General features: G+C 48.3%; 1 protein-coding gene across 1 annotated transcript in view; it reads right to left on the bottom strand.

Moving 5' to 3' along the window:
• Positions 1–11309, bottom strand: part of Piezo2 (piezo type mechanosensitive ion channel component 2) — a 343119-nt gene extending 331810 nt beyond the window's left edge. Inside the window, 1 exon segment of the mRNA XM_048363082.1 lies at positions 11082–11309. Coding sequence (XP_048219039.1) covers positions 11082–11145 — 64 coding nt within the window. The 5' untranslated portion in view covers positions 11146–11309.
• Positions 11310–13955: the final 2646 nt, after the last annotated feature.

Below are 13955 nucleotides of genomic sequence, written 5' to 3'. Positions count from 1 at the left end.
GATTAGACAATCACTTTCCTTAGTTGTCCCTAACCTTTCTTCAAGGGTAATATAAGTCAGATGGTTATTCAGAGACCAGAGCAATTTAGATATAAACATTCTGGTGTTCTGGTCATACACTTTCACATGAGAAAAGAAGGGGACAGGTAGAAATAATCCAGAGGAAATTATGAAACTATTCCTTAACACTTCAACACATGCCTTGTATAGATGTTATATTTAAGGAAGGAAGAATTTCTGTGACTTGACCAAGTCTTACATCTTATAGCTCACGATTACCAGGAACCACTTTTGCTGTTAGACCTCCTTCAGAACTGCACCCAGCCAGTCTAATGGAGCCCACGTTCCAGTGGCAATACAAGGTCAGATGCATCAGATGCATGCAGCGGGCGGGCCTAGGAAAAGCAGGGGAGGAGGGGCAGGAGATCCACATCCGCATAGTTCATTGTGCCTTAGGTTCAAATGGCCAAGGTGTTAAAGCTCTGCATTCTCCCTTCTTCTCTGTACTTGTGGTCCAAACTGCTGACCTGGAGGATTTGACCACAGGAGAAAACAGATCGATAGCTGTGGTTCCAGAGAGCTGAAAACATTTTTTTAAAACCATATGCACATCCAGGATGCTTCTCCAGTCTGACTTTGTATCATCAAAGGGCTTTTCCTTCTTTACTCACTAAGGCAAATAAGCATTCGTTGCAATACTGAGAAAATCCTCATTTATGGACGTTACTAAGAGTGTAAGTTAGGTTATAGAAAATTTTACCACAGGGAGATCTTCACTCAATATTGAGATCTTCAAGAGAAAAACATTGAGTCTGAGTACTTTAGTCAACTTGCAAACACTTCCTTACAGCCCTTGCTGCATAGCTGAAGCATAATAACCACACATAACCCTTTCTGTTTAAAAAAATCTACAATACTGGAACTGGAAGCGTGACTCAACTGGTAGAGCATCATCCTCAAGTGAAAAAGCCAGCAAGAGTGTGAGACCCCATGTTCAAACCCCTGCACCACAAGACAAAAACCTACAACACAAAACCATATTGTATATGGCTGCTACCTGTCAGGAAGTTAACGCTCGGATCAATCCCACTGAGCACTGAACTTACAGGTCCACAGAAGTGTGAAGAAACCCTATGACCAAGCACAAAACAGGGATGAATATGAGCACAAAGGGGACACTTCATTTTGCTTAAGGAGGAGAACTTGAGGAGAAAAAATGTTTCCATTAATGTTTCAGTTGTCATATCATCTCAAAAGTAACAGCCGACAATGACACAGAGAAGTCCTGTTGTATCTAACTGCGGGGAGAGGCAAGGTCAGTCTGTGCTCTAAAGAGCCTTGGGAATGGACTGGAACTTCAGCTATCTGCCCATGTGAACTATGCCACTCTACACGAACAGGTCTCCAAACTAGCCCACACATTTTATTCAACTAATAATCATGTCTAACCTCTGCGTCTGGAGAAATGGGAGCTGCTATGTATCAAGTATTTACCATATGGTAGGCACTGCTCAAAGCCTTGACATGTACTGCCATCTAAGCTGTCTAACACTGCTGAATGATATGTTAAGCATCAACTCACTTTACAGATGAAGCATTTGAAAAACAGAGAGCTTAAACAATATGGTCAAGGCCCCACAATGGCAGCATAGAGTGAAGATCTACAACCAAACAATTCAGCGTTACTTTATCAGGATAATACATTTTCCCTGGGTGGTGATAAATGACATGCAATAATGAGGAAGAAATAACTTTTTGTGTTTGATTTTCTGCATCTAACGATGGCCCTAGGAAAGGTGTTCTCCTTTCTCTATTGGAGGTCATCTTGATGAGCCCTTATTTTATTAATGGTATTATAGTTCCCTAAAAAGATCCCTGGGGCATCAAGATCATACATGTATCCACCATTTAAAAGTCCTCCCTCCAATTCACTTAAACACCTCTCCTGTACCAACTAGCTAATAGAAAATAATATTTGTATATATTTCTCAAGGAATGGAATGAGAAAAGCAAAATAAATGCAACTGTGATTGGCAATGTAGCACATTCCTTCCTGTTTGTCAAAGGGTTTCTAATCTATTAAGTGACTGGAGTGTTTTGATTCTGTTTTGGTGGTTCAAGCTAGCCTTCTGCTTGACACAGATCAAGTCAGAATTCAGTAGAGGTCTGTCCGATTTCACTTTCTAGAAAGGCCGCAACTAACAAGCTAACTCCACAGATGGCTGTGAGTTGAGTTCAGAGTGTTCTGATTGCTGCTTTGACTTCCAATCAGGTTGGACATGATCATGGTCATGTCACCTTCAGCTCAGTACTCCACTCAGTACTGGCTCCTGCCTTCTGCCACTTGGGATCCAACTGTCACCCCTCCAGCAAAGGATCCCTAGTTGGTGGCAGCAGTTCCTCATCTAACTTCTAACTATTTCACAGCCCTTGGTGGGTGCTTTCCATTATGGGTAAGACCCATATCCCTCTGAAGGAAGAAAGCAGATCTTAGGTGATAAAGCCATTCCAGCCTCCCTGGACTTCAGACCTTCCTGGGCTGTGTACCAGCAGCAAACTCGGCATTGCAAAGTCATTTAATGTAGATCACCTTTTGGTCCACCTGTCAACCAGTCAAATACCCAAACTGCTCATCCTTATGATTCCTAGCTGCAACACCGGACATAGAAGCTCTACTTATGGCTCCATATGAATACATTGAGGCTGGCCCAACATCAGCCTCCTCTTGTGACTGTCCCACAATGAGTACCCATTCCCATAGTGTCTTCAAATTCATGTCTATATAAATTGGGGACATCACTCAGTCCTTTTGAAGTGGAGCATATCTTTTCACGGGCCCTCCTCTATAGGAATTTTTACTTCCTCTATAGGGTCTACAAAGACTTGGGTCTGGCTCTAGGTCTAGAGGCAAAGCTAGGGATGCAGTAAGTTCTGAGAGGAAAAAGAAAACAAAAACCCAGGAGTCTGGAGGTGAATTAAGTTGCCTTCATCCGTAGGTCACAGCGACCAACGCTTGTATGACGACATCCCAGCAGCCACAGGCCACAGATGCATCTAAATGAGCATAGCATATACTCTTTATATGTGAGCACACTGTGTACCAAAATGAAGATGGGCTCATATCTGTAATGGTAGCTACTCAAGAGGCTGAGATCTGAGGATCGCCATCCAAAGGCAGCCCAACCAGCAAACAGCCAGAAGTGAAGTCCTGACTCAAGCAGTAGAGTGCCAGCTCTGAGTGAAAAAGCTAGCCCTAGTGCCTAGCCTTGAGTTCAAGCTCCAGTACTGGCACAAGAATAAAAGTGATAAGTTCCTGCTTCTTCTTCAGGTAGGCTTCCGGTGGATCAAAGTGGCTAGTTCTGTATGAACAGATGCGCACAGAAGTACCACAGGCAACTTGAAGGCCGTAACTGTGGGGCGGGGAAGGAATGGTCCTGCTGCATTTGCTTCCTCCATCCTTCAGCTTGATGTGAACCTGACAAGAGCAGACCTTGAACCCCAGGGAGGAAGGCAAACCCTGAAGGATAGCAGAGCAAGGGCCAGATCCATGGGAAACCTCAGCAATGTCAGCAGACCCACTTAAAATCACCTATCGCCCCACCTGTTGTGTGAGCGAAATAAATCTGACTTGGTCTAACTCAGTACCCTGAGAAACCTCTACTGATTAAGACTCAGAAGAACAAAACTGCTGTTTCTTAGCACTAGCTGAAAGGGCAATCTACTAACTTAGAGGAAAGCCTACTTGCTCCAGGACAAAACCACAAGCTTGCATTGGGCCAAGGGCAAAGCAGTGTATTTAAGGTGGAAGAGACAGAAATGAACTGCCTGTTTCAACAGATGTTCAGGCTGAAATATAGTTGACCTCTTGGAGAAGCCCTAGGTCTCTGCCACTGAAGAATCCCACCTGAAGGGCACTGAGCAGTGTGCAACATATCTGATGCACCTGGGACCAAGACAGTAAGAGGCTAAAAGGTCAAAAAGGAGGAGGTGCTGGGCCCTCCTTGCTGTATGATTCATACCTGGGGCCAAGGCACAGCTGTGAATAAAGATGAGTTGGTGAGTTCACACCCAGTGGAGCACCACTGTCCGGGACACAGGGGTGAGGTGTTTGCCCTGAGAGGCTGCAGTGGTCTCTCAGCACATATACAAGCTAAGGAGCAGAGGGCGGGTTTGCTTCCTTGACTGAGGGCTTCTTTGAGAACATGAGAGAAGCCATAAAGGAAGGCTAAATGTTTGGCATTGTCCAGGTCAAATCTAATGCAGGCTGTAGGCTTCAGAATTGGAGAAAAAAAATACAGAGGGGACAATTAGCTGGGTTTGCATCCCAGAAATCAATAACTTTCTAAGAAAGCAGTTAAAGTTTTAGCAAAACCTTCAACCTCCAGATAACTGAACTGCTCCACTCCCAAAAGCCTAAAAAGTACTTACTGCAGAAAAAAAAACCAAGCAGACAGACCAAATCCCTCCACTTTTTAAAATAAAATGCACTTAAGATTTGCAAATCTATAAACAAATGTCTAAAGAAGTCCATCTGAAATAGCCCAGCTTCATACAGAATTGTGTCTAAAAGCAGGAATAAACAGCAGGTAATAATCAGAACAATGTTGGCCTATGTGATAAAAAGATTATATTCTTCTTCAGAACTGAAAACATCTTTAACTGGTCACTATTATCTGTAGTATTACAGTAGGAGTGTCTTCTAAAGGCCCATGTACTGTAAGCTTGGTTTCCCCAAGTCTAGCAAGGCGAAGCTTAGTCAGAGGAAGTAGATCATTGAGGGCATGCCACTGCAAGGGATATCAAGGATCCTGACCTGGATCAAGGATCCTGACCTGGAGGTCTTCTACCTCCTCCTTCCATCTCTATATCCTAGCCACCATAAGGTGAACACCTCTTCTACCACAAAATTCCACCATGGTATACTGTGCTACCACAGGCCCAAAGCAACAGGATCAACCAAACACGGACTGAACTCTAAAAGCATGATTCACTTCTCTTCTTTGTGAATTGCCCCAGAGACAGAAAGCTGACAAACACATTTACCTAACCATATGGGGTGGGTTTTTGTTTTTACAAAATACAAACTTACTGCTATCTCTCTCAAATTTTAAAACTAATTTACCTAGGGATATTGCTGGGTGGAAGAGCATGTACATAAAACCGTCATTCAATCCCTAGCATGGCCAAAAACAAGCAAGGTCTAGCTAGCTGTTGCATGCCCATTAACTGACAAGGAATGAAATTGCTGGAAGCACTGTATCCTGGACTCTCTCCACAAGTGTCAGGGCTCCTCCTCCTTTTCCACTTACCTTGTCCCAGGTGTATCAAAAAAGCCAAGAAACACTAAAAAAAAAGTAACAAATTTCAATGTTTCAAAGTAAGTGTTTCTTAAATGTCTCCACTCAACAGATTATTTCCTTTATTTTGATTGCTTAATCCCACACTCTTAAAACAACTACTTCAATCTGATCAAACGTAATATGTACATTATTGTTCATTATATTGTTCCTAACTATCTGGGCAGGAACACTATTCTGTTTTCCTCAATATTTATGCAAAAAATTATAATAGTATACAAATTGTTGCTATGTAACTTTATATACAATTATAACACAAGAACCCAAAGGAGAATGTAATCTCTGAAATCTAAAATCATACTGAATAAATACTATGAAAATCTGCCTGGTGTCAGTACCACACACATGTGTAGTCTTAGCTACTCAGGAGGCTGAGATCTGAGTATCACCATTCAAAGCCATCCTGGATAAGAAAGTCCGTGAGACTCTTATCTCCAATTAACCAGCAAAAAGCCAGAAATGGAACTGTGACTCAACTGGTAGAGCGCAAGCCTAGACAGCATTCAGGCTCTGAATTCAAGGGCCAATGCAGGTACGAACCTTATTTTTAAAGGCTGAAAATGATAGCATGGTGTGAGAAAGACGAAACTAAATTATATATTATATAATCCAGCGTCTGCAACTGTAAGTATTTAAAGTAATGCATAAAAGTGGTGAGAAAAAAATCTTGGTGATTTAACATGTCCCCTTTCCTTTGGCACTAGGAAAAGACTAAGTGGCTTTCTTTCGACACTCAAGTCCTCATATTATCTCCTCATGACCTATGCATACCATTACCTGTTAGCCTGTTAATTGTGACTAAAGCATTCTCCAAGCACACTTTCTCTCCTGATGGCTTCACAAATGCCATGCAGCACCTGCTGTGTGTCAGGCACTATTACACAGGCTTGCTGTGCACAATTTCACAACCACCCAAAGAAGAAAGATCCCCATTTTACTGAAAGAAAAGAGAAACAAGCATAAACAACTCTAGGAGTCCATACCGAAGGGCAAATGTCATGTCACTTGCCCCCGAAGCTGACGGCCACGGCGCTCTGCTCATCTCTGACAATGAATGCACACCCACTGCCTGAAACACAACATACCCACTTACAAGGAAATAGCACGGGCACACAGCCTCAGCTTCCAGAGCTCGGATTACAACCCGGTTCACCCTCCCCGAAATCGTTTACTTTAAAAATCAACAATTAACACCTATGCCTTTCCACTACTTTCATTAGGAAGAGCAATAAATAGGCTGAGAAAGGGTGAGCAAAATGAAAGTGACTTTAAATGCTTTCAATAAAGCCTTCAGCAGCTGCTACCCTCTCCTGCTGAGGTAGATGACCAAGACCAACAGAGATCACACACAAATCAGCCACCCTTTCTCATGCTCACAGTGTACACATGTGGTCATTTTGCTTAGATAGCCAGACCTACACACAGTCCAACAGTGATCATGTTTTTACTCCAGTGCGTGAGCATGCGTACACACACACACACACACACACACACACACACACACACACACACAGGTAGTACTGGGGTTTAATTCAGGCCCTCATGTTTTCTAAGCAGAGTATTACCAATTAAGCCACACCTCAGTCCTTCCACTGCAACTTTAATCTAACTATATCTAAAGGGAATTTTAGAGTTTATTCTTAGAGTTGCAATATTATCCAAATGCAATTTGTTTCTCAGAGCAGTACTTGGTCGGCTGATCCTTTTGAATGCCATCAGTCCCCGTTCTGCCATTTTTTTTTTGATGGCCCCTCATTTAGAGGAAGCATAAGCTGATGGGAGAAGGGGGGCTAAGAACAATTTAAAAACAACTTAAAAGAATCCACCAAAAATGGCTGTTATGCTAGCTACTCAGGAGGTTGAGATCTGAATATTGCAGTTTGAAGCCAGCCCAAGCAGGAAAGCCCATGAGACTCTTACCTTTAATTAAGCACACAAAAAACCAAAAACACCAGAAGTAGAGCTATGGCTCAAGTGGTAGAGCATTAACATTGAGCAAAAGCTTAGGGACAGCACCCAGGCCCTGAGTTCAAGCCCTAGGTCAAAATAAATAAGGAATGAAGGGAGGGAGAGAGGGAGGGGGAGGGAGAGAGGGAGGGAGGGAGGGAGGGAGGGAGGGAGGGAGGGAGGGAGGGAAGGAGGCAAGCTTCTGTACATGTGCTCCCCTTTCCAAAAAGTAGGTAAATCAGCTCCTCAAGACAAGATATCAAGGAACTCTAGGCAATCATGGGCGGCATAGAATAAATGGGTCAGGAACATGTTAATAAAGATTCCCAATTCCTTCCTAGCTTAAATTATATGGCTCAAGGTAAGTGGGAGGCTGGGGTATAAAGTATATGCATAGCAAGCACAAAGCTCTGTGTTCAATCAACAGAACTGAAAAAATATTAATAATAATTTATAAGTAGGAGCTATGTTAAAGGAAATGAATGTTAAGATATATTTAACCACGCTAGAGAGACGTATAGCTATCAAAGACTACATAATATTACAGACGGATTTTCCCTTTTCATATACTATGAACCTAAAATACCAGATGGCTACCAAGTAGTTATAGATAATTTTGGAGATGCTTAAGATTTCCAGTGATGATGCATATATGCTTATCTATCAGCAGATATTCATTGTAGATGGTCAACATTGTATTCTACTATGCTTTGTTTTCTTAGCAATTGGGAATCATCGAACACCTGCATAGAAGAGGTCTGGTATCACTTAATATCGTTTCTTTAATTTCCTTCCCAAGGAAAGGGGGTGGGGGGGAGGGGACTTTGGCAACAAATAAAACACCACACCAGTTCATTTTAAACATCTATCATGAAGTGCAAAGGCTAGGGCATCTCTTCAGGACAATGTCAACACCGGTGTTAGAGAAATGGGTTTAAAGGAAATATATAGAAGCTTCTGTAAAGGCTTGGCTTTGAAGGCCGCCTTGCCCAGATACAAAAATAGATGGCTAAAATGCAAAATCGATTGTAATGGCAGGCGGATCACTGCACTCTTCGTGCCCAGGATATAAGGGAAACCTGAATATCTGATTTAGTAGCACCTTGGGAGTAGACAGACCTGAACACCCTCCAATAACCTTGAAAATCTCCATTTCCTGTAGAGGAGAGTTAAGTGCTCCAATGAGGTGCCATCTCACCAACCCTCGTTAAGCATGGTGATTGGAAGACTTGGGCCTGCCTGTGGCTATGGAGGGCGGGAGGGGGAGAGCTAGAGGGAATCCATCTCCCCAGCAGCTCTGCTCCTACCAGCCAGCGGCTCCAGCTCCTTTCTTTCCCCTAGCTGGAGCAACAGGCTCTGGCCTGAGCTGGGGACTCTCCTATACTCCTACATATATACGCACACACTCTTACACTCTCAAATACAAATGTACACCCACATCCACAAAACACACATGGACACACCTGCACTCTCCCACACCAAAGTCAAAGGCTTTCTGGACTCATGAGATGTGGGCTGCAGAGCAAAGAGTGGGAGGAGGGGCGGTAGATGAGCCACAAACCCTTCCGGAAGCAGCCTGCAAGGCCTTTTACTACTCCCGCACACCAGAGCGCAGCCCCACCCAAGAAACTTGGATCTCACAGCTGACTTGTTCAGCATCCTCCGGCCGTAGCCCATCTGTGAGCCAAGCCCATAGGCAGTGGTCACTGTGAGGGCACAGGCCTCCAAGGAAGAAGCCGGGACAGAAACCTGTCCTTACCACAGGGGCCCCTGCGCTGCCCAATGCCCACTGGCGTGGTAGAGTGACTCTGGAGCTGAGCTGCCACCCCACGCCAGGAGCCCTCTTGTTCTACGGAGAGCAGAGTTCCACCGTCTCAGGCTTCTGTGTGTACCACAGGCTTATCCAAACTCCTCAGCTGGGGCCCCCCGCGGCTGCAAGAACACTGGCTTAGGGTGAGGCCACAAGCAGCCCTTGGTGATCCCTTGCTGTCATTTCCTGAGAGGATCAAGAGCTCCAGGTGACAACCTGCCTCACCTAACAGTCACAGCCGGCCACAGCCCCCTGGGAGATGAAGGGGAGGACTGGGGCATGGAAGGGAATGTGGGGGAGGGTGGCTGGAAAGGCCTTGATGGAGGAGGAGTTTAGCTTAGACACTGAGGGCCGCTCCCACAGCACTGATGACCACAAATCAGCCCTCACACTAAAAGCCCTTGCTTAACAACTGCACTAGCTTCCAATCCGTAAATGGAACAGCCAAGTGCTGGTATGCGGTGACTGCTGGAGAGTGACCCCACCAAGGCACAACACACCTAGAAACTTCTCCAAAACCACTTTCCCTACCAGCAGGAAGGAAAGGTCCATCTTGGCTTCTGGAAGCTGGCTCCTGAGTACATAACTGAAGATGAACTAAGATCCCTACAAAATGGTCCGGCCTAGAAACTCAGAATGCATCCTGCATTTGGAGGACCTGCTGAGGCCCGAACAGCTCCCCTTGCCAGCAAGTCGGCCTAGTCTTGTTCTCTGAGATTTCCTCCCTGTCTCCCAGAAGCTTCACTCATCTGTGTGTGACTTCACAACCCTCTCCATAATTAGCATAAATCATTGAGTATAGCGGAACACTCTTGCACACTGGAATTCTCTTTCAATTGCTGCCACTAAGGAAACAGTCACCACAGGTGTGACTTTGGGTCATCCACCCTGGCATAAGAAAGGTGGCCTCAGTGAGAAAGCCATGTCCTCTGTGTAAACCCAGTTAATAGCAATTCACACTTGGCTTCAAAGTGTTCTGTTTTCAAGCTCTGGTGAGGAAAGAGGCAAAGGGAGGCTCTGTGGATCTGTCTCCGCGTGGCTCCGTCTCATTCTTAAGAGTGGGATTCAATGTAACCTACACTGAGAAGAGATCTAGAACCTTCCTTTCTCCTGCAGTGCTGCCCGGTTCTTTTAATTCGACCCCCTTTCCCCTTTTTAAAGCCTTGCCAGGCATGGAGAGCATGTGAGATGCTTTAGTGAGCCCACCCCCCCACCCCGTGGTCCCCCCCTAGACTCTGCTTGGGCCCTCTTTGACCTTACAGATGTCTGGCCAGGATGGTGGCCAGTGACAGGAACTTGGCCAATGCAATCCAGCCTCCAGCTTTGTGGAGGTAAAGCAAAAGTAAGAGACCTCAAGGCAGCTTTTTGGCACTTTCTGTTTCCGTTACCTGGTCCCTCCTTGTTTTTTGCTTTACAATTATTGGCACTGTTCACTTCTTTTTCCCCCCAGGACTGGGACACAGGCTGCAGAAGAGATGGCCTTGGCACCCTCCGGACCGACTGGGAGCACCGGGGAGGGCGATTGATTGGCTTTAGGACGATCTAGAGCCCACGGGGGAGGAGAGGGGCTCTAGATGACCCTAGCGCCCACGGGGAGGGGGGTTAGGAGGGGAAAGGGTTGACAACTGGTGTTATTTGTGGAGTCGGTATTCTACTAAAGAAATCCACGTGTGACTCCGGTCCACACAGCAGTCTCCAGCGTACGCGCCCCGAGTCCCTCCGATAGTGGCGCTGCCCCACGGGGACCCTGCTCCCCTGGCACAGGGTGGGAGGTCAGGGTGCGCGGCCGGGACCTGGGGGAACTGCAAGCTTTGGATGCCCCAGCCGGCGGCGGGCGCCAGGACCACGCCTCGGGCCTCGGGAGGAGAGTCACTGAGCACAAAAGCCTCTAACTTTCCCAGGCAGCCCCCCCACCCCCACCCCCGCCCTGGCGCCCCTCACCACCTCGGGGAGCTGATCCCACTCACCTACTGCCAGGCAGATGGGCAGCAGCAGCCTGAAGACGAGCCCGCACACCACCTCCGAGGCCATGGCGTCGGTCCCAGGGGTCGGAGCGGAGGGGCGAGGCTCAGGGGTCCCTAGGGCTGGGGTTCCGCGGCCATGCCCGCCTAGGGCCTCCTGCCGCCGGCGGCTCGCTGCCGCTGGGGCATCGCCGCGGCGGGCGGGCGCCGCGCTGTCCGCTCCGAGGGCGCGCTCGCGGGGTTCCCCGGCCGCCTCTCGCGCTCCGGGCTCCGGGCGGCGGCTCACGCGGCTCGGGCCGGCCTCGCAGCCAGGCGCCCGACGCCCCGGGGCCGTCCCATCAAGGGCGCGCTGGTCCGAGCGGTGCGCGCGGAGGTCCGGGGGACGGCGGCGAGGAAACGGGGTGCGCGGGGCGTGCGGTCCCGCGGGGCAGGCTGGCGGTGGGACGGCGTTCTAGGCAGACCCCACCCGAGGCCCAAGTGTCCGGGCTGCCCGGCCCCCAGGCCCCGCGCCCACCCCTCGGAGCGGCCCGGGGGAAGGGGGGGGGTGGACCCCGGCTTCCGAGCCGCTGGCGATGGATGATGGATCGCGGAGAGGAGGCGCACACAGTTCAGCCTCTGCGCCCCCCGGCTTCGGGTCGGAGAGAGCTGGACGGGAGCGGCCCGGGGCGCATCCCCGACCCCGACAGCGCGGGGCGCGCGTCCTGGGCCCGCGGAGGGGGGCGCTGCGCGGCGCGGCGGGTGCCTCTCTCACCGCGGGGACCCGTGCGCACGAGGGCGGGAACCGACACGAAGGCGCATCGCGCGTGGGGCGGAATCCAGGGCCCCTCCCCGCACGCACACCGCTGGGACTTGATACAGAAAAGACGGAGGAGAGGCAGGCGCCTTCCGGACGCCCAGCGCCTCCGGCGCGGCGGGGCTCCCGGCGGGCGGACGGGCGGGCGCGCACCCCTCCACCTTCGATGAAACTTTGGAAGCCCTCACTCGGAGACGGGCGTGTCCCCGGGCCAATGAGGAGGCGGCTCCGGGGCTGGCGCCGCCGAGCCCGCCCCCTGCGCCGCCGGGAGGGGCGCCCAGCACCGGCGCGCGCGGCCCCGCCCCTTCCACCCGCCCCCCGAGGTGAGCTGAGCCTCCCCAGCCCGGCCCGCCTGGGGCGAGGCCCGGCCGCCCCTCCCGCCTCTCCGCGGGGTCGGGTCTTCTCCTCCCAGGGTGGTGGCCATGAACTAGCGCCAACGCGGGGAGTCGCTTAAAGGCCCCAAGACAAAAGACAGGCCAGACTCAGTGTTGGTAGCCAGGGCTTTCGCGGCTTGGTCAAGGATGCCAAGCCCACAAATCACCGACCAGGGGCTGCGATGAAGAGGAGCCAGCACTTAGCTAGAACCTTGGTCTTCGCCACACCAGGCTTTGGGTAACCTGGAGTCTTCCAGAATGAGCCCAGATGGTTGGGATATGTGCCCACTTAGTTTTGGTGGAGGAACCCTTGTTTTCTTAGAGAAAACACACTACGGAGGGTGGGAGTTTGGGGGGAGGGGAGGGAAAGTGGGAGAAAAAGGAGGGGAAGGTGTAACAAGTCTGGCAAGGAGTTTACTCACGACCTCATTACGCTTGTAACTGTAACCCCTCTGTACATCACCTTGTATTCTAGACAGGCTCTAGAGAAATCCGGTTCTAGCGGGCAGACTGCCTGGGAAGATGGCAGGCAGGGTCTGTAGAGAGGACCGCTCCCTTCGCGTTTCCACAGAGATGAGTGATGGGAAACGCTCTACATCCCTTGTGCACATGCATTCGGGGTTTAGACGGCTGCAACGGATGGAAGAGCCTGTCAATGAAAGGAGACAGACCTTAACTCACTGGGTTGACCCATCACTTTAGCCATATGAAATGCTGTTAGGGACTTGCTTTAAAAAAAAAAAAAATACAGTAAGCATCTAGCTTGAGCTCTGTTGCCCTTACAGATTCACTGAAAATCACAAAGAAAATTGGATAGTGACATATTACTTTTTTAAATGGAGACTCAACAAATTTGAAATTTTATGAAGACACCCTGAAACTTAAGGTTGTATGACACCCATTCAAGAAGTTGAGCTAGCATGTAAGGCGAGGTCACACACAATCATGACCTCAAAAGTAGGCTGAGCCGAGAAGAGAGGATAGGGCCTAAATCCGTGACTGTTTCAGGTTTCCTAGTGTAACTCAGCTTGGAGTCTCAACTAAGAGGAAAAGAAACACTCTTCATTATAAATAGCACTGTGTCATTATAGAAATCTTGTTTTCTCTAAGTATTTCCTTTTAAATGGTGGTTTCCCCATATTAACAACTGTCTAGATTTCTTTGAAATGACTGCCTTGAATATCAAACAAGAAAGGGAAGCATCCTAACAGGCAGAAAGTCTTACTAAGCATACTTCTAGCTTTCTCTGCTATAATGGGTACCAATTTGGCTATTCAGATTTTAGAGGTTTTTAAAGCTAGATTCTAGTTTTGAGACTTCCAGCATGCACATTTCAAGGAAAGTTCTCTAGACAGTGTCTAATTTAAGGTGTTCGATTCCTGCTCTGTGTTGCAGTCACCTGGGGAGCATTTTAAAAATCTGAATACTCACTCTGAACTACCAGAATCTTAATTTAATTGGTCTGGTACAGGTTCCTCAAACCTATATATATTTTTAAAGCTCTCAGGTGATTCTCAAGTATGTAGTCAGGATAGAAAACCTCTCAGTGTTCTCATTCACGTGTTACAACTCAGAAAACATTTCACTTGAACCCTATCTACCTTTCTCAAACTGGCATTCCATCCTGAACTAAATAAAACCTTCTTATCAGTAGCCAGTAACCTTGTTTTTGCAATGCTGTTTTGTCCACAATCCCCCAAACCCTGAGGGTTC

The sequence above is a fragment of the Perognathus longimembris genome, chromosome 15 (assembly GCF_023159225.1).
Source record: "Perognathus longimembris pacificus isolate PPM17 chromosome 15, ASM2315922v1, whole genome shotgun sequence".
Classification (NCBI taxonomy): Eukaryota; Metazoa; Chordata; class Mammalia; order Rodentia; family Heteromyidae; genus Perognathus; species Perognathus longimembris.
This window is presented reverse-complemented; position numbering and strand designations above follow the sequence as displayed.